Source organism: Rhinolophus sinicus, chromosome X (genome assembly GCF_036562045.2).
Source record: "Rhinolophus sinicus isolate RSC01 chromosome X, ASM3656204v1, whole genome shotgun sequence".
NCBI lineage: Eukaryota > Metazoa > Chordata > Mammalia > Chiroptera > Rhinolophidae > Rhinolophus > Rhinolophus sinicus.
Genome location: NC_133768.1, coordinates 82,455,355 through 82,476,881, shown reverse-complemented (window position 1 = coordinate 82,476,881; position 21,527 = coordinate 82,455,355). Strand labels below are relative to the sequence as shown.

Sequence of the window (21,527 nt, the reverse complement as noted above, 5' to 3'; positions counted from 1 at the left end):
TAGGCTTTGGTCTCAGACAGACCTGGGTTCAAACCCCATCTTGATAATTATTGGTCCAGGGATCTTGGACAAGTGTTTTGTGCCAGTCTCAGCACCAGTGTTGTGGCTGGATTGCCCCTTGTGGTTCTTATTTTGATTGGAAGACACCCTCAGCAAAAACCACCAGGAAACTTTGGGGTAAAAATAGTTTATTATTCACAGGTCCTGTAAAGCAAAAGGTACACTGGCCAAACAGTGAGGTTGCAGGTAGAGAAAGAAAGAACACATGGGCCTGGGGTTCTCCTTTGTTTGGAGTTGAAATTGTGAGGCTAGGGTTTTGTGGGCTCATGTTTTATTCGTGAATTTAAAACATAAGAGCAGGAATTTAAAGTGTGGGAAGAGAAAGAAACTAGAAGTCTAAAAGGTCAGTTACGGAAATCAACAAAAATCTCTAAAACAAAGGAGCTTCCCCTGGGGGTGGGGGCATCCTGGCTCTTTATCTTTCTGTGGCTGGTCTTTGAAGTGGATGCCTCTTTGAAGTAGATGCCTCAGCAATCAAAGCTTAAGTCAGGCCCTTGCATTACGAAGAAGAAAAACCAACTGTCTGGGCTTACATTACAACACACTTAAATTCTCTGTGCCTCAATTTTCTCACCTATAAAGTGGAGATGGTAATAGTACTATCGACCCTAGCGGGTTGTGGTGAGTCATACTTTACATGTATGGCATATGAAACACTTAGTGCCTGGCACACTTAAGTAACTAATGAACAGAAGATATTGTTATGATCATAACTTTTATTGATAAAGAATCAAGGGAGAGTTGTATCACATATGGGAGAAAATGATGAATAGTATCCAGGAAGATAAGACCTGAAAAAATATCCATTGGGTTTGGCAACATGAAGGTCATTGACACATTTAAGAATAATTCCAGGGACATAGTGGGTCGAAGCTGGATTGCCGTGAATGAATGGGAGATAAAGAAGTAAAAGCATCAGAATACCGAAAAAACACACACAATAGAACAGAGAAGTGAGTCCAAGATCAAACTCATGTTTACATGGGAACTTAGCATAACTAAGTCAACAGGGAAAGAATGGACTTTCAAGAACATGTGCTGGGAAAATATGCCATCCATTAGGAAAAAATAAGATGAGACCCTCTGACACAAACGGTGACCAAAAAATAGATTCCAGTTGGATTAAAAACAAATTCTAGCACAAGAGCCCATAGGGGCCAAGCCTCATTTGAGTGATCAACCCACACGCAACAGATCATCCACTGCGGGCAGAGCCAAGACTCACAATTAGTCAGCCTAGGAGTCACTCCCACCTACTGACAAGCCAAAATCAATTAAAGATCAACTTTAACAGGACAATACACAGAAAACAACGGTTACCTTTGGAGCACACGCACAGGAGAACAGGCAAGTGGTGCAAGTCAAATATAAAGGACACATACTACATGACACATACTAAAAGATCACCCATAAAAAACCAAGAACCCCAGGTGATCTACCTAATCCATCGAAGCAAACACAGAGAGTCAGCCAGAATGGGGAAACAAAGAAACATGTCCCAAATAAAAGAACAGAAGAAACCTCCAGAATTGGAACCAAATGAAATAGAGGTAACCAACCTATCAGAGACAGAGTTCAGAACACTGATGATAAGAATGTTTAAGGAGCTTAGTGATGACATAAAGAAGGATAGAGAAATCATAATGAACAACCAGTTAGAACTAAAGAATACAATAACTGAAATAAAGAACACACTTGAAGGAATTACCAGCAGGTTAAATGAGGCAGAGGATCGAATCAGCGACTTAGAAGACAAGTTAGCAGAGATCACCCAAACGGAACAACAAAAAGAAAAAAGAATAAAAAACAATGAAAATGGTTTAAGAGACATCTGGGATAATATCAAGTGCAATAACATGCGCATCATAGGAATACCAGAAGGTGAAGAGAGGGAGCAAGGGATCGAGAACATATTTAAAGTAATAATGACTGAAAACATCCCTAACCTGGTGAAGGAAACTGACATACAAGCCCAGGAAGTACAGAGAGTTCCAACCAGGATGAACCCAAACAGGTCCACACCAAGACAAATTATAGTTAAAATGGCAAAGGTTAAAGACAGAGAGAATCTTAAAACAGCAAGAGAAAGACAGTGGGTTACATGCAAGGGAACGCCTATAAGACTGTCAAATCACTTTTCTACAGATACTTTGCAAGCCAGAAGGGAGTGGCAGGAGGTACTCAAAGTGGTGAAAAACAAAGGCCTACAACCTAGATTGCTTTATCCAGCAAGGCTATCATTTAAAATTGAAGGAGAGATAAAGAACTTCCCAGAAAAGAATAAGCTAAAGGAATTCATTACCACCAAGCCAGCATTGCAGGAAATATTAAAAGGGCTTCTGTAAGCAGAAGAAAGATGAAAACAATCTAACTACAAATAAAAAATGGCAATAACTATATACCTATCAATAATCACTTTAAATGTAAATGGATTAAATGCTCCAATCAAAAGACATAGGGTGGCTGAGTGGATAAGAAAGCAAGACCCTTGCATATGCTGTATACAAGAGACTCACCTCAGATCAAAAGACACACACAGGCTGAAAGTGAAGGGTTGGAGTAAGATATTTCATGCAAATGGAAATGAGAAAAAAGCTGGAGTTGCAATACTTATATCTGACAAAATAGACTTTAAAATGAAGAATATATTAAAAGACAAAGATGGGCACTACATAATAATAAAGGGATCGATCCAACAAGAGGACATAACCCTAGTAAACATCTATGCACCCAACATAGGAGCACCTAAATATATAAAACAGATATTGACTGACATAAAGACAGAGATCAACAGTAACACTATCATAGTAGGGGACTTCAACACACCTCTGACAACAAGGGACAGGTCTTCCAGACAGAAAATCAATATGGAAACAATGGCCTTAAATGACACATTGGACCAGTTGGATTTAATCGATATTTTCAGAGCATTTCACCCCAAAGCTGCAGAATACATGTTCTTCTCAAGCACACATGGAACATTTTCCAAGATAGACCACATGTTAGGCCACAAAACAAGTCTTGATAAATTTAAGAAAATTGAAATCATATCATTTGTCTTCTCTGACCACAGTGCTATGAAATTAGAAATCAACTACAGGAAAAAAAAACTGGAAGACACACAAATACATGGAGGCTGAATAACATGTTACTAAATAATGAGTGGGTGAACCATGAGGTCAAGGAAGAAATTAAAATCTATCTCAAGACAAACGAAAATGAAAACATGATGACCCAAAATCTATGGGATGCAGGGAAAGCAGTCCTAAGAGGGAAATACATAGCAATGTAGGCCTACCTAAAGAAACAAGAAAAATCACACATCAACAGTTTATTCTTACACTTAAGGAATCTGGAAAAAGAGGAGCAAGATAAGCCCAAAGGGAGCACAAGGAAGGAGATAATAAAGATTAGAGCAGAAATAAATGAAATCGAGACCAAAAAAAAAAATAAAAAAAAAAATACAAAAGATCAATGACTCCAAGAGCTGGATTTTAAATAAGATAAACAAAATCGACAAATCTTTAGCCAGACTCATCAAAGAAAAAAAAGAGAGAGAGGACCCAAATTAATAAAATCAGAAATGAAAGAGAAGTGACAACAGACACCACAGAAATTTTTTTTTAAATTAAGAAATTACTATGAGCAACTATATGCCAACAAATTAGACAATCTGGAAGAGATGGACAATTTTCTAGAAGCATACAACCTCCAAAGGCTAACTCAAGAAGAAACAGAAAACCTGAATAGACTGACTACCACCAGGGAAATTGAATCAGTAATCAACAAGCTCCCAACAAACAAAAGCCCTGGACCAGATAGCTTTACAGGTGAATTTTACAAAACATTCAAAAAAGAATTATCACCTATTCTCCTCAAACTATTCCAAAAAATCCAGAAGGAGGGAAGGCTCCCAAACACTTTTTATGAGGCCACTATCACCCTGATCCCAAAATCAGACAAAGACATTACAAAAAAAGAAAACTACAGGCCGATATCCCTAATGAACATAGATGCAAAAATCCTCAACAAAATATTAGTGAACAGAATTCAGCAATACATTAAAAAGATCATACACCATGATCAAGTGGGATTCATTTCTGGTATGCAAGGGTGGTTCAACATCCACAAATCAATTAATGTGATACACCACATTAACAAAATGAAAAATAAAAACCATATGATCATATTAATATATACAGAAAAGCATTTGACAAAATCCAGCAGCCATTTAGAATAAAAACTCTTTAGAAAGTGGGAATAGAGGGACCATATCTCAACATAATAAAGGCCATATATGATAAACCCACAGCTAACATCATACTCAATGGGGAAAAGCTAAAACCATTCCCCTTAAGATCAGGAACAAGGCAAGGTTGCCCACTTTCTCCACTTCTATTCAACATAGTGCTGGAAGTTCTAGCCACAGCAATCAGACAAGAAAAAGAAATAAAAGGCATCCAAATTGGTAAGGAGGAAGTAAAATTGTCATTATATGCAGATGACATGATACTATATAGAGAACCCTAAAGACTCCACCAAAAAACTATTAGAACTGATAAATGAATTTAGTAAAGTAGCAGGATACAAAATTAATATTCAGAAATCAGTTGCATTTGTATATACCAATAATAAAATATCAGAAGGAGAAATTAAGAAAACAATCCCATTTACAATTGCTTCAAAGACTATAAAATACCTGGGAATAAATTTAACCAAAGAAGTAAAAGATCTGTACTCAGAAAATTATAAGACACTGAAGAGAGAAATTAAAGAAGATACAAATAGATGGAAACACATACCATGCTCATGGATAGGAAGAATTAATATAGTTAAAATGTCCATACTGCCTAAGGCAATATACAGATTCAACGCAATTCCTATCAAACTACCAAGGACATTTTTCACAGAAATAGAACATATAATCCTAAAATTTATATGGAACCATAAAAGACCCCAGATAGCCTTGGCAATCTTGAGAAATAAGAACAAAGTGGGAGGTATCATGATACCTGACATCAAATTATACTACAAGGCTACAGTAATCAAAACAGCATGGTACTGGCATAAAAACAGACACATAGATCAATGGAACAGAATAGAGAGCCCAGAAATAAATCCATGCCTATATGGTCATTTAATCTATGACAATGGAAGCAAGAATTTACAGTGGGGTAAAGACAGTCTATTCAATAAATGGTGCTGGGAAACCTGGACAGACACATGCAAAAAAATGAAGCTGGACCACCTCCTTACACCATATACAAGAATAAATTCAAAATGGATTAAAGACTTAAATGTAAGATCTGAAACCATAAAATTCCTAGAAGCAAATATAGGAAGAAACTTTACAGACATTACCCGGAGTAAGATTTTTACTGATATATCTCCTCGGGCAAGGGAAGTAAGAGAAAAAATAAACATGTGGGATTACATCAAACTAAAAATTTCTTCACAGCAAAGGAAACCATCAATAAAACAAAAAGGATCCTACTGAATGGGAGAAGATATTTGCCAATGATATATCTGATAAGGGTTAATATCCCAAATTTATAAAAACTCACTCAACTCAACTCCAAAAAACAAACAACCCAATTAAAAAATGGGCAGAGGACATGAAGAGACATTTTTCTAAAGAGGACATACAGATGGCAAACAGACATATGAAAAATGCTCAACCTCACTAATCATTAGAGAAATGCAAATAAAAACCACAATGAGATACCACCTCACCCCAGTCAAAATGGCTATCATCAATAAATCAACAAACAACAAGTGCTGGCGAGGATGTGGAGAAAAGGGAACCTTGTGCACTGTTGGTGGGATTGCAGATTGGTGCAGCCACTATGGAAAACAGTATGGAGGTATCTCAAAAATCTGAAAATGGAACTACCTTATGACCCAGCAATTCCACTCCTAGGTATCTATCCGGAGAAATCTAAAACTCTAAATCGAAAAAATGTATGCACCCCTATGTTTATTGCAGCTCTATACACAATAACCAAGATGTTGGAACAACCGAAATGCCCATTGGTAGATGACTGGATTACAAAACTGTGGTACATTTATGCAATGGAGTGTTACACAGCCATAAAGAAGCATGAAATCTTACCATTTGCAACAATATGGATGGACCTAGAGAACATTATGTTAAGTGAAATAAGTCAGACAGAGAAAGACAAATACCATATGATCTCACTTATATGTGGAATCTAAAGAAAAGAATAAATGAATGAACTAATCAGAAACAGTCTCAGAGACATAGAGGAAAAACTGAGGGTTGCTAGATGGGAGGGGGGTGGGGATAAGGGGGAAGGTGAGGGGATTAGAAAGCACAATCGGTAACCACAAGATTGCCACGGGGATATGAAAGTCAATTTGGGGAATGTAATCAATAATGTTGTAAAGATTTTGTAGGGTATCCGATGGACACTTGTCTCATTAGGGAGACCACCTCAGGGATGATGTAGATGCCTGATCACTGCACTGTACACCTGAAGCTGAAGCTGAACAATAATGAATGTCAACTATAATTTTATATGTATATATAGTTACAAGAAGTGGAGTACAGCATTAGGAATAGAGACAGTGGAAATGTAATGGCTGTATGTGATGTCAGAGGGGTAGTAGATTGGGGAGGGGGATTATCACTTTGTGAGGGATATAAGTGATAAATGTCTAACTACTACATTGTTTTGTACACCTGAAACTAATGAAAAAAAACAATTTGTAAAAATATATGGAGAAAAATAACTTTTGGGATAGAGAATGCTTTTCTAATTGTGTCAGAAAATCCAAAAATCCTAGAAGAAAAGACTGACATTCAAATTCATTACAACAAAAAAACCCTTTATATATTGAAAGACACCATAAACAAAACTGAAAACAAACTGAAGATGGGAAGAAAATATTTGCAACCTATATAACAAACAAAGCCCTTTTCTAAAATGTAAAAAGAACTTCTACAATTCAATGAGAAATAAAGAAGGAATTGACCGGGGGGAAATATAAATGGCCAATCAAAATATGGAACGATGCTCATTCAACATCACCAATAATTAGGGAAATGCAAAATGAAACACAAATATATTTTTATTCATTAGATTTGCAAAAATAAAAATACAATATCCACTAACACCTGGTAATTTCATTCATGATTCTGCGAGTATAAATTGATGCGGATTTTTTTAGAGAGCAAATTTGGCAGGATCTATTAAAATTTGAAATGTGACCAGCATTTCCACTCTTAGGTATATAGCATAGAGAATCAGTTGCATGTATTCATGAAAAGCATACAGAAAGGATGCTCACTGTAGCATTCATTATGGAATAAAACTTTTTTTTTTTAAAACAGTCTAAATTTCTACCAATAGAGCGACTAAATGAGCTATGGTACAACCATATTATAGAATTCTACTTGGCAGTTTAAAAAAAAATGAAGTAGATCTATATGTACTCACGTGGAGATGTTAAGTGAAAAAAGAAGTTACAGGTTGATTTACAAATCATGATGCCGTTTACATAAATCTGCCCCTTCCCGATAAAACAACAGACCTCTCTCTCTCTCTCTCTCTCTCTCTCTCTCTCTCTCTCTCTCTCTCTCTCCTTCTCTGAATATAAATGCACAGAAAAAGTTCTGCATGGATAATCAACAATCTGAAAATAGTTATCTCTGAGGAGAGGAGCATGAGTATATGTATTGCTCATATAATTAAAAATTTAAAAAGTGGAAAAATTTAAAGGAAGCAGATAGAGTGGGTGGTGACTGCTCATTTAAAAAAGCTTTTCTGAACTGGGGAAAAGAGATAAAGTAGTGTCCAGAGGGAGGCAAGGAGGTCAGGGGTGATAGAGATGATAAAGGCTTGAACAGCAGCAGAAGCCTTAGAGGATAGAAAGGAGAGGGCAGATGTGAGAAAAAGGATCCACGAGAATTAATAACCAAATCGATGTGGGGGACCTAGTTCAGTTTATAAAATACTAAATGTCAACTGTGTGCTAGGTACAGTGTAAAGTTCCAGGGATACTAAGAAACAAGGCACAGTCTTTAGTTATGGAGCTCACAGTTTAGTGCAGGAGACAAATAATGTATACAAATTCTACATAAGGTGAAGTACAATAACAGGTATGTGGGGATGGGAAGAGTAGCAATCAGTAAGTCTGGTGGTGGGAGTGTAAGTTGGAGGTTGCTGAGAGGGAAGAGGAGGTGATCAGGAATGGCTGTACTAAGTCTTGAAGTCTTATAGGATGAATTCAAGTCAACTGGCATATAATAGGTATTCAGTACAAATTTGTTGAATGAACAAGTGAATGAATGATATATACATTGATGGGAAAAATAAAATACTAAAGAGAATACCTCTAAATTTTTATCATTGAAAACCAAATGTATCCAATCAATGTGTTGATAAGTAGGATGCTGGTGAAGGTAGAAAACATCTATAATGTGTTGAACAGTGAATGATAAGTATATTTAAAAAAAAAAAAGAGTACATTATTCTTTCAAAAAATCTCCATCCTTCCATTAAATATCGAGCACTAATACGGTAGGCCCTGTGGTAGGTGCAAAAGACAAACTTGACTGTTAAGGGAAGAAAAGGCATAGGGTAGTATTTGGGAAGAAATGTATCATTGAGGAAAAATTTTTTTTTTAGATGAGGGAAGACTTAAGCATGTGTATAGATTGAGAGGAAGGAGTCAGTAAGAGGTAAGGAGCTGTTAGATGAAGCAAGGTTTTCAAAGAGCCTGAAAGAATGAGATCAATTGCACAGGGGTGATGGACCTTGAACAGGATGAAGGACCCTTCATCCTCAGAAACTAGAGAGAAACAGGGAAGAATTGATTCATTTTTAAAGGGGAGGGAGTGAGGCAGGAAGTTGGGGTAGTGTGAGCCTGGTGGCCTTGATTATATTGGTAAAGTAGGAGGCCGACCATCTTGTCAGAGTGAAAGGGTCATGAGTAAGTTTTGTAGCTTGAGGAAAGTACTAAAAGTTTGGAATGGTCAGTGAAGGCAATGGGAAGGGAACCAATCAAAGATGAGTAAAGGGATTGTCATGTTGTTTTAAAGGCCCATACTCATATGGGCCATGGACTTGTAGTGGTGCCAAGACCTATAGTTTTCTGATTGCTTCTAGCCAACTTGAGCAGCAGCAGTGTAGGAACAGAGAGAGCAGATCCTGAAATTCATTCAGCATAGCAGTTTTGCTAGGCAAGTTGGGTAGAAGGCAAGCGTGCAATGTGAATGATGGTGTTGATAAGAGTGGTCCAGGTAATCAATTATGGGGTTCAGCCTGGGATGAGAAGGAGATGAGGCCAGGAAGAGACTGATATCCTGTGAGATAAGGGAGAAGTCAAGATACCAAAAGATTCTATGTAGTGAAAGATCAGGTTTAGGACAACTGAAGGCATAAGAGAGCCGGAAAGGTGTGAGGTGGTCAGGTAGTGGGGTACTAGTGGTAAGGTGTGTAGGTGGCTGAATTAGAGGGAGCTGAAGGTTGTGAAGTTGAGGCTGTCAAGGAATAAAGAGGCTGAAGGTTTGATGGGTTGTCCACAGCACATTGCCGTCCCCCAGAAGAGGATGGAAGAGGTTTAAAATGAAGAAAGGGCTTTACATGGAGGTAGAGGAGTAACAGTCTAGAAGTGGCACTGAGGAGCTACATGAATGCCCACTCTACTTTCCCCAAGATACACAGGTCATGGGAGAATGAGAAGCCTACACTGAAGAAGGCTGCCAGGTATTGGTGTCCTCAGAGTTGTGGTGTCCTCGGGGGAGAAGGAGGTTTCCATTAGGGTGAAGAGGTAGGCAGGTTCTGAGAGGCAGATGATATAGGCCAGCACTTCTCAAACTTTAACGTTGCACACAAGCCATTGAAGCTCTTAATAAAATGTAGAATCTGTCCCTTTACGTCTGGGTTGGGGACTGGAGAGTCTGCATTTTTAACAAGCTCTGGGGTGATGCTAGTGTTGCTGGTCCAAGGACCACACTCTCCTACTCTGAGTGGCAAAGATGTAGGCAATTTTGTTTATCGTGGTACAGGAGTTTCAGAGGGCACAGTGGAAGAAATGTTATTGAAGGAAGATAGCTGCAGCAGGACAAATCTATGGAGGATAGAGCAGAATAGGGATGAGTGTATAGGGAAGGAGAGGTAACTGGAAGGATGGTGGTAGAGTGAATTAGCTGTTTCACTTTTGGCATTGTTCCAGTAGATCTGACCTTATGTCTTGAGTTTGGCGCCTGAGATGGTGGTGTTCTAGTATAGTGTCTGTGACCAGGCCTTGTGGGTTTCCAGCGGGGAGCTTCTGATGGCTGTGTTGGCATAGGGGACTGGCACATGGGAGATGAAGGAGGCTAGGATGACTTCTTACGTGTCTAGGAAGTGCAGTAGGAAGACGGTGATAAGTGAGGCCATGGGAATAAGTGGGGCCACTCAGGGACAATGTGCATGTAATGTGTAGAAAGACAACAGAATGGTCCAGAATGGAACCTCAGAGACAGGTGAAGAATTTAAGGTAAGGCGAGTGAGAAGGAAGAGTTACAGAGGTAGGATATAATGGTGGCAGTGAAGCCAGAAGACAGTGTTTCAAGAAGGGACTGGTCAACATTATCAAGAAAGATGACAGTTGAAAAGTATTCACTGAGAGGTAAAATTAATATTTTTCTATATGTCTGTTTAGGAAACCCAAGGTAATTAACTGAAAAACAATTCTAGTGAACAATTTCAAAATAAACCTGCAGAAAGCCATAGGCTTTTTATCAACCAACAATAACCAATTAGAAAACATGGAACAGAAGGCCCCCTTCACAGCAAAAAAAACAAACCAAAACAAAACAAAAACGCTTACTATACCCTACCCACAATACCCTATGTGATCTGTCCCCTGCTGCCTCATTTGCTTCATCTCTTATTATTCTTGTTTTTATTGAGGTGAAATTCACATAACATAAAATTAACTATTTTAAAGTGAACAATTCAGTGGCATATAATGCATTCATAATGTTGTGCGACCACCACCTCTATCTAGTTCAAAATATTCTTATCACCCCAAAAGGAAACCCATTAACAAACATCTCCCTATTTCCCCCTCCCCTCAGCCCCTGGTAACCACTATTCTATTTTCTGCCTCTATGAATTTGACTATTCTAGGACTTCAGATATGTGGGCTCATACAATATTTGTCCTTTTGTGTTTGGCTTCTTTCACTTAAGGTGTTTTCAAGTTTCATCCATGTGGCAACATATATCAGAACTTTCTTCCTTTTAATGACTCAGCGATAGTCCACTGGATGGATATTCCACATTTTGTTTATCCAGTTATCAGTTGATGGACATTTGGGTTGCTTTCACCTTTGGCTATTGTGAATAGCTTATTGTTCTTCCTCTTTTCACTAATTCCCGGCTCCTTTGCCCTCTTCCTATTGTTCAAACTTGCCTCATCAGGACCATTACATGTATTATTCCTCTGCCTGAAATGCTCTTCTCCCAGATTCTCCATGGCTCTCTCATTCTCTTTTTTGCAGCTCAAATGTCACCTCAGAGAAGCCTTCCCTGCTCACTATATTTAAAGTAGCTGAACCCTCAGTTACCATTTATCTCATTATCCTATTTTATTGTCTTCATAGTACATATCACTAACTGAAATGAATAAGTAGTGTCTAGAGTACAGGTTTTGTGACTTTGGTCCCTTTAGTAATCTAGTGAGATCTGTAGTCTCATTCTTAGAATAACATTTTTAAATGCCTGAAATACACCAATGACACTAAAGATACAATTAATACCAAAATATTTCAAAATTGTGATTTAATAATCCATGTACTTCTCTATTCTTGAAGTAACACTATCTATATGCAAGTCTAATAACTATCATAATTAGGATGAGTATAAATGTTTTTTTGAGATTTCACAACAACCGTAATAGGAAACAAAAATATCAATGATTTTTATTGGTTATGAAATCTCAGGTATTGCTAAAATTACTGTAGGTTGTTACCTATGTTTGTACCGGAGGAAAATGGTAAACTTCAGTTAGAGCCTGGTGACAAAGATGTGTTTCCTTCCCTGTCCAAGTTCATGGATGCTATGAGTTCTATCCACAGACCCCTTGGAGGTCTGTGGACCCCAGGTTAAGTAAAAGATAAAACAGCAGTGACGAAGAAGGGTAGAACATGTTGGAGCTGGGTTTTGTAGGAGGTGGAAGAGATCACACTAAGCCAGGGAATAACAAGCTAGAAGAAAGCTCCCTCTTTACCCCTTCATGGAACTTTGGTGTGAGAGATACAGAAATTTCCAGGTGAGAAGGATATGAGGGGAACAGTGTCTTTGAAAGTGAGTCAGGTATCACTTAGACGAAGAAAGCATTTGGTGAGGAGGTTGCCTATGGGATTTTGTTTACCATGGACTGGAGTCCAGTGAGCACAACAAAGTAAGGTGGGAGAGATGGCCACTGTGGGAAGATGAGCCATTGGGAGTGGGGGTGGAACCCTTATTGTATTCCAGATACTGAAGAGACAAAGATGAATAAGACAAAGATGAATCACCCATTTAGGATTAGTTTAAAACAAATCTTGTTGGTTGATTGGCTGGTCTAATTCATGCACCTCTCCAGAGACCCTAAGAGCCAGAAGCAGCAGCAGAAAGATAGGTCTAGGGTAGTACTAGATTCAGGGGGGGAAAGCTAATAATATACTCTTTTCCTTCCTCCTTTGATCCCTTTTGTAGAGCAAAATATGAAGTAAAAAAAAAGTTATGTATTGGAGGAAAAAAATGAAGCAGTGCCATGATTAGGTCGTTGAAACCAACCAGTCATCCCAAAATTAATTAGATGAATCTAAGGCTGCATTCCCCCACCATCACTCCTGATTCTTTCGGAACCTTCTAAGGATCTCTGCAACCAATATTCTTTGATGCTTTTACCCTTTAGAACAATGTTTGGATCAGAGGGCTCAAAGGAAGAAAGAAAGGGCTATATTTTTAGACTTTTCTCTGTGGTTCCAGAGGTACCCTGAACCTGGATCTCCTCTGTATGTAGCTCCCAGAATCTAGGATTTTGTGATTCTTTTTCTTAAAGGCTATTTTCCCTTCTCTACTAAGAGGGTTTTTCAAAAAGGCTTAGGTTGGGGGCTGCTGAAGGTAGGAGGCGTTGGTTGGGTCCCACTCCTCCTTTGATCATGTTTCTTTCTGGCAGTGCTATCTGCAAACTCACTGCCCTAGGCTGGATAATGAACCTCTTCTAGCCCGAATGGATGAATGAAGCCCTCCAGATGGAGAGGCAGCAGATGGACAGGGAGATGAGAACAGAGGCGGGGCAGAAGTGAAACTGACCTAGTTAGAGCAGAAAGAGGCTGCAGGGACAGCAGAAATGGCTTGGGATAGAAGTGATAAGCTTCCCAGGACAGGGAGGAGCAGAGGACTGAATGTTGTTTAAGAAGCCTTGGCAAGACCTTAGGGCCACAAAGGAGGGCAGTGTGTGGAGACTTAGTGAGCTCAGGTGTGTGTGTACATCTGTGAAGGCTGTTGCTGGGGGGTATCCTTATCAAATTTTGCCCCAATACTTAGATTTTAAAGTCACAACCTTGGAGTAAATGAGAACCAGAAAAAATCTGGATCTTAGGTGTGCCAAGTGGGGAGCGCCACTGAATCTTGCAAGACTGATCAGAACCAAAAATGTTCTAACAGGATTCCCCAGCAGTCGGTCAAGGATAGGTCCTGGCCACCACTGGGTACCTAGCTCCCATACTAGGCACTGGGGAGGGACACAAGAAGCAAAGACTCAGGCCCAGCTTGGAGGATGATCAGCCCATCCACAGATACTGCCAGTGGGCTCCACGCTGCATCAGGGCCCCATGGGAGATAAAGAAGTGCCCTTCACAGTCCCTGCCCTTCAGAAGGACACAGTCTATTTGAGGGACCACTAATCTTTGTGAAGCAACAGTAAGTGCTTCAACCGAGTAATTATTTTTTATGCTCCTGGATCTCGGAAGGGATTTCTGGCATAATTGGGGAAGGCTGTATGGAGGAGGGGGGTATTCAACTGGGCCCTGAGGTCTGAGAGGGCAAGATTAGGATGAGAAGAGAGAAATGGGCATTCCAGAGTGAAGGCATACAGATGGGCATAAGTTTGGCTTATGTAGGATGAAGGGGGTGATCAGCCTGACGGGATTGGAGGCCCACTGATGAGGAACATGGAGAAATCCAGCTGGATGGGACAGATTATTGAGGGCATTTTAAATTTCTCCAAGGAACTTTATCAAAATCTTCATTTTTGAAGTGGTTCTGCCATCTCCTGACTGTCCCCTTTAGCTACAAGCCCATCGTGGAATTCATCGATGCCCAATTTGAGGCTTACCTGCAGGAGGAGCTGAAGATTCGCAGGATACTGCACACCTACCACGACTCCCGCATCCATGCCTGCTTGTACTTCATCGCCCCCACGGGTCATTCCCTGAAGTCTTTGGACTTAGTGACGATGAAGAAGCTGGACAGTAAGGTATGGAGGCAGGGGTGAGGGCAGGGAGGAGGCTGGGCAAACTGGATCACTCTTACTGGTCTTTTGTACGAAGTAGAGGCCAGATTCTAGGAGTGGTTTTTTTTGTGGCCTCTTCATCCTCTCCTTATTCCCTCTCCCTCCATAAAGATGGTGCTATTGATCCCACACCTGTGTCAAGTACTTTGTTTTCCCAGCGTGGGGTACAGGTTTGCCCTGAGCTATCTCTCTGCTCTGATCCCTCTTGGGAATAAGGGTGGATACAAGCAAGATCTCTGTCCGGGTCTAAGGGCTCAGCCTTTGGCAATGAAAAGGTATTTTTTCTTTGTTTCAGTGTTAACTGGCCTGTACTAAATCCAAACATGTAAACTTGACTTTAAAGTTATTATTCTTAGTATCAATACTGATTTTTATAATTGCAGCTGACATTTCTTAAACTCTCATATGCCAGCACTGTGCTAAGTACTTCATGGATCAGCTCATTAAATCAACGACCCTATGAGGCAACCACTATCATTATCCCCCATTTTATAGAGGAGAAAACTGAGGCTCTGATAGGTTAAGTGACTTGCCCATTGTCATATAGCTGGCTATTTGCAGAGTTTAGATTCGAATTCAGATCCCTGGCACCATGTTCTATTGCCTCCATACCTGAAAAAGATGGCTGCAGGAATCAGGCATGTCCTGCTTTAAGAGAAACTGAAAAATGTGAATTCCACTCCAGATGTAAATCAGACAATGATTCTTCATGTTAAATGATTATTTGTTGTACAAAAGAATTGACCATGGAATTCTTTAAAAAACCTAATACTGGTACATTTTCCTCCTAATATTTTGTAGGTGGCTGACACTGTGATGAGCACTTTATATACATTATTTTATCTTTCTAATATCCAGTGTGGTGGATACTATTATTATTCCCATTTTACACATGAGACACAGAGTCAAAAATCTTGCTCAGCTTTAGACAACTTGTTATGGGCCTGAGATTCAGACTGAGCTCTCTCATACTCCATGGTATTTTTTTTTTTTTTACAAAAATCTAATTTATATGCAGTGATTTAGTAGCACATCCACTATAAAACTGAATTTCAGCTATAATCAAAATAGGAGCAATTTTCCCGCAATGAGCTCACCACCCGTGAGTAATTGACTGTTCTGGAAATGTTGTCATCCCCTGCAATGACCCGTACAGGGCAGCAGAGAAGCAGTCGGCTGGTGAGGAGGCAGGTACATAAACAGCCTTTGGTATATGTTTATAATGTTCCCATGGAGACGTGATAAAAAGTGACAAGGAGGGCGGCTGGTTTGCTCAATGGTTAGAGCGCGGAGCTCATATCACCAAGGTCACCGGTTCTATTCCCACATGGACCAGTGATCTGTGCCCTCCACCATGAGATTGAAAACAGCAACTTGACATGGAGCTGATGGGTCCTGGAAAAACACACTGTTCCCCAATATTCCCCAATAAAAAATAAAAAATAAATCACAGGGGCTGGCCTGGTGGCTCAGGCGGTTGGAATTCCGTGCTCCTAACACCGAAGACTGACGGTTCGATACCCACATGGGCCAGTGGGCTCTCAACCACAAGGTTGCCAGTTCGATTCCTCGAAGCCCGCAAGGGATGGTGGGCTCCGCCCCCTACAACTAAGATTGAACACGGTACCTTGAGCTGAGCTGCCGCTGAGCTCCTGGATGGCTCAGTTGGTTGGAGTACATCCTTTCAACCAGAAGGTTGCAGGTTCAACTCCCGTAAGGGATGGTGGGCTGTGCCCCCTGCAACTACGATTGAAAGGAAAACAACTTGACTTGGGAAAAGCCCTGGAAATACAAACTGTTCCCCAATAAAATCCTGTTCCACTTCCTCAATAAAATCTTAAAATAAATAAATAAATAAATCACAGAACAACAACAAAAAGTGGCAAGGAGAGTTGGCTCTGCCTGCTGTTTCAGATCCAAGTTTAGCCTTATTCTTAAGTCCGGAGTCTTAACCATGAGCTGTCTACCAGCTAAGACCCAAATTGATGGGCTGTGTGGTATCTTAATATCAAAGTCACTGCTCGGGTGATTTGAAGCAGAAAGATGACAGTTGATAATCTGTGGTTGACAAGGGGAGAGGGCTTTGCCCCGTCACCCACCCATCCTCCCAAAAAAGACTTCAAGGGAGGTCCCTCCAAGGTGTAATCTTTGCTTGACTTAGCACCTGAAGCCCTGTGTGGTATCAGTCTTTAGAGGTGCTCCTGAAGCAAAATGCAAAAGAGGCAGATTTTGTCTCCCAGCCCTCCATTTCAGAGCTCTTTTCAGGACCCCAGCTCCATCCATGCCATCCCATTGGAAGCTGCTGGCAGCAACGACTGACTTCTCCGTGTGAACCTTGGGGGTGCTCTGTCTCACTAAGTCACATGCATTTCAAGTTCCTTTACCTTCCGGCAACAAAAGCCTTGTCCCTTCTTGGAGGAATTTCAAGGATCAGGGTTCAAGTGGCTTGAATTGGGGGCAGCATTAGGCCTTTTTTTGGGGTGAAATTTGGTGTTTATGCCTGCTTTCTTTATGCAGAAATTAACCACAAGACCCAGACAATATAACTCTTTGCATATGTCTCAGATCAAATTGGGAACTGAGCGGGTCTTCTTCACCTAACTGGATTGGTTCATCAGTGTTTGCTGCCAGAAATAAGGCCAGATGTGCATTTTCACTGAGCTCCACCCTGCCTCCCCTTCCTGCCATAACCTATGTGGGTCTCCATCACACTGGCTGGGGCTAACCTGCACTGGATGGGTTGGGAAAGTTTACTGTTAGCAAGGAGTTGCCATTTCTCCCCTTGTCAACCACAGATTATCAACTGTCATCTTTCAGCTTCAAATCACCCGAGCAGTGACTTTGATTATTAAGATATCCCACAGCCCATCAATTTGGATCTTAGCTGGTAGACAGCTCATGGTTAAGATTCTAGACTTAAGAATAAGGTTAAACTTGGATCTGGATCCCAGTTCTGCTACTTATCTGCTCTGTGGCCTTGGACAAGTTATTTAGCCTCTCTATGCATCAATTTCTCATTGGTAAAATAATGGTAATGATACCCCCTGGGAGGGTTATTGTCAGGATTAATTGTTTTAATCCATGTAAAGCACTTACTTCAGTGCCCGATACTTCATAAGCACTCATTGTCATTTATTATGTTGTTATTTGGCTTCCAGAGGTGGCCAGTCCTAGACCACTGGGTTGAGCTGCTCCCTCCGGCAGCTGGTGGAAGTCTTAGGCCATGCTGCTATAGTTGCAGGTTACCAACAATGATCCCACTTTGCTCCCTCCCTTCCCTAGGTGAACATCATCCCCATCATTGCCAAATCAGATGCAGTTTCTAAGAGTGAGCTAACAAAGTTCAAGATCAAAATCACCAGCGAGCTTGTCAGCAATGGGGTCCAGATCTACCAGTTCCCTACAGATGATGAGTCAGTGGCAGAGATCAACGGAACCATGAATGTGAGTGGGGGCACAGGAGTTTAACTTGCTGGCCATTTGTTCTTTATTTCTATTATTATTTCACCAAATTAGCAGTCAAACATCTTCACCATTTATCTTAGTGTAGTCAACTCTTGGTTATCTGAGTCTCAGGTATCAGTGAGAGAGAATCCAAAACCAAACAGCTCCTCTCTCCTAGCCCCTCTCTCCTAGCTGTGGCTACTTCAAAGCCTCAGAGATTAATACCATGTTTCCCCGAAAATAAGACCTAGCTGGACCATCGCTCCAATGCGTCTTTAGGAACAAAAATTAATATAAGACTGGGTCTTATATTACGTAAGACCCAGTCTTATAGTAAAGTAAGACCAGGTCTTATATTAATTTTTGCTTCATGAGACACATTAGAGCTGATGGTCTGGCTAGGTCTTATTTTCGGGGAAACACGGTAGCCAGAGACTAAGGCAGGGAAAGGCTGACTCCAGGAAGAGTCTGAAGCAGGAGATTCAGACCTCTCCTTCCACCCTCCACTTGATGCTGCTCGGTCTAGGCCAGGAAGCCCCCAGGGACATTCTTTGTCTCTGACCCAAACAGTGCGGTGACAATTGACAGCAGTGCAAGAAGGAAAGGCTAAACAACTTGGCTGGCTTTGGACATTCAAGGATAATCTATACTCAGATAATCAAGCCCTCTGCCTCTGGGAGGATAAATGATATATAGCCTCCAGTTTTCCTGGTGACTAGAGAAATGTTAGTTTCAAGTTTCACGGTTATGCTTTGGCTTATTAAATGTGAATGAATTTAAAGAAACCAACTTTCCATCTTTCCTCTCCTACCCCTCTTACCCCCATTAGAGGAATGAGTAATGAAGAAGGCAGAAAGTCAAACATCTCCTTGTGATTTTTCACAATGTGTTGATGCTGTTGCCATGAAATCTTCAATGTTGTGATTTCAAGGAGCCAGCTAATAGCTTTCAGAAAGCCTCTGCTTTGGGAACAGATTTCCTTTTCTCTATTGAGAGGCATCAGTTTTTCCTAATGACATAATGCCTGTGTATAGCCAAACTCAGGAAAGCCTTGTAATAAAAGCCATTTTTAGAAAACTTTTCCTGGTGCTGCTGCCCCAAAAGTTATCGTTATAGCATCAGCTGACACCTCCGATGAATTGGCCAACAAATTAGCACAGCAGGGCAGAAGTCATTGTCTCGCCTAACTTCCCACCCATCAGTACACCCGATATGTTTGTTATTAGAAGTCCCTCATCATCTTTGACAAATCTGGCCCAAAAGTAAGGCTATGCAGATTTTGTTAGGTGGAGTTATACCTCTGATCAGTCGTGAGCATTAAGAGAGAGAAAAAAAAAAAGATCAGTGCTTATTCTCTCAAGCTGTCAGGGTGTTTGAATGGAAACCAGGTTCTGTCATAATGAGAAAACCTGAAAAGGTTCCTAGCCTACAGAAAAACGGGAGGTAGAGAGTAATGTCATCTGATGTCACTGGCAGTGATGTCTGGAAGCACCTGTCACCTCAGAACATCGGGCCCCGTGGATATACCTTCAAACTTGGGTTCCCTAAGTCACCAGGCAACTTTCAGGCTGTGGTTTGCTTTGCTTAGAAAGGGGCTAAGAGTGCTCAGCAGTCTCAAGGTGTCACACAAAACTACATTTCACTGTTACCTAACTCAAGTTTGGTGCCGATTACTGCCCAAAGAGCCCCAAAAAACTAGAGTGACATGGGTTGATGAGGAGAAAAATGTCATTTATTCTAGATTCCGGCAGCTAGGGAAGATGGTAGACTAATGTCTAAAATCCACCTTCCTGGAGCCAAAATGATTAATAGGTTTTATAGGCAGGTAAATGGGAAAGAACAAAGGAAAGCAGGCCTCAGGGCTAATAGTTGAGAAGTCGTCTCCTGTGGTCTTCTGAGGCCTCAGGTCTGCCTCAAAGTTATCTTCAATCTTATTGTCCATAGCCATCTGCAAAAAACTGCTAGGGAGTTGTGATCATGGGTCCCAGCGCCTGAGAATTAAAGAAGCTGCTCTTTTTAGGTTAGGATGTTGTTCATTAATGAAGTATGGGCAGCCTTGGAGAAGGGAACAAACTGAATTCTTCAGTTAATCAGTGGGAAGAGAAACAAAGAGGAAACAGCTGGATATCAGTATGGATCAAACTGCAAACTAGCTAAGTTTAATTACATTATTGATCTACCAAATTTCACCCTTAGCAACTGCATTTTGGATCAGGGGTGACAACCACTGTGGCCTCTGCTCTCAGCTCAGCTCTGTCTTCCTATTTGAACCTAGGGCAGGCACGGCCTTAAGGGTGGAAACTTCCCATGCTATGAAGCAGTTCTCAACCACATTGTATGGGCTATGAAAGGGTTCTGGGTCCTTTCTTACAATAGTCCAAAGTTTGCCAGTGTTTCACTTTGAAAAACTAATTTTTTTCCTTTTTTTAAAATTAAAGCATAGTTGACATACAATATCATATTAGTTTCAGATGTACAACATAGTGATTTGACATTTATATTCCTTATGATGTGATCACCCCATAAGTCTAGTAACCATCTGTCACCAAAGTTATTACAATAATGTTGGTTATTTTTCTTATGCTGTACATTACATCCCCATGACTTATTATTTCTTATAACTGGAGGTTTAGTGGATTTAGGGTTATCCCTATAAAAACATCACTCATTCCCTGGCATTCCACCAGGCTCTTCTGAGTGGGAAAGAGAGGGGTGGCCTCCCAGCTAGTGTGCCTAGAATTGGGCATGCCTGTGGGAGGGAGGCATTCATGTGAATGCTGTGTGTTACATGTGTTGTGATGGGGGACAGGATGGGGAGTCACTGCTATAAAATACATACACAGAATTGCCTAGCCTGCCCACCACCACTACAACTATGTCGAAAGTTCCCAGGGTCTTCGGAAAAGCCGTGGTATATGATGCTGCATCATCAGAGACCTGGGCTTGGGTGGTAGGAAGAATGGGTTCTGGCCTTTGAATTCTGGATTTGACTTCAGCCCCACAGCCTCAGCCACCCTAGCCAATTACCATGAGAACTGGATTGGAAGAAGTGAAAGAAGCCTCTTGCCTAAGTGGGGAAGAACATACAGCCATTCTGTTGCTTACCACTAAGGATTTTCATGGCAGGAAATGAAAATAATGAGATCTCAGCCTCCCCCTTGGCTTATGGGTGGCTCTGAAAACCCTGATTTCAGATTGAGGGGGCAAGAGAAGGGAGTGAGAGGTCTTGTAGCATACTACTTTCAACTTAACATTCTGATAGCTCTCAAAGTTGTAGACTTTAATACTGAAAATTGCTGTGTTCTTCACATTGAATGTTGTTCTTGGAGTGGCTCAAACCATGGCCAGGGACCAGGAAATAGGCCCAGTTACTCTATCAGCTCAGTTGGTTGGCTATCAGTGAGGTCTTGGGTTTGGCTCACGCATGGGTGACCAGTAGGGTCACAGGAAGACTCACAGGCACAAGCTTGTCCCTTCTCCTGAGGCAGTAGTGCCATTTCCATTGTT

At 40.8% G+C, this 21,527-nt stretch overlaps 1 protein-coding gene across 4 annotated transcripts in view; it reads left to right on the top strand.

The window, feature by feature from the left end:
* SEPTIN6 (septin 6) overlaps positions 1-21,527 on the top strand; it is a 69,521-nt gene that overhangs the window by 24,228 nt on the left and 23,766 nt on the right. For all 4 annotated transcript variants that reach the window (XM_019717026.2, XM_019717028.2, XM_019717025.2 and 1 more), the window contains exons 4-5: positions 14,354-14,540; positions 17,859-18,020. In XM_019717026.2, the coding sequence (XP_019572585.1) occupies positions 14,354-14,540; positions 17,859-18,020 (349 nt within the window). The remainder of the gene's footprint in view (positions 1-14,353; positions 14,541-17,858; positions 18,021-21,527) is intronic.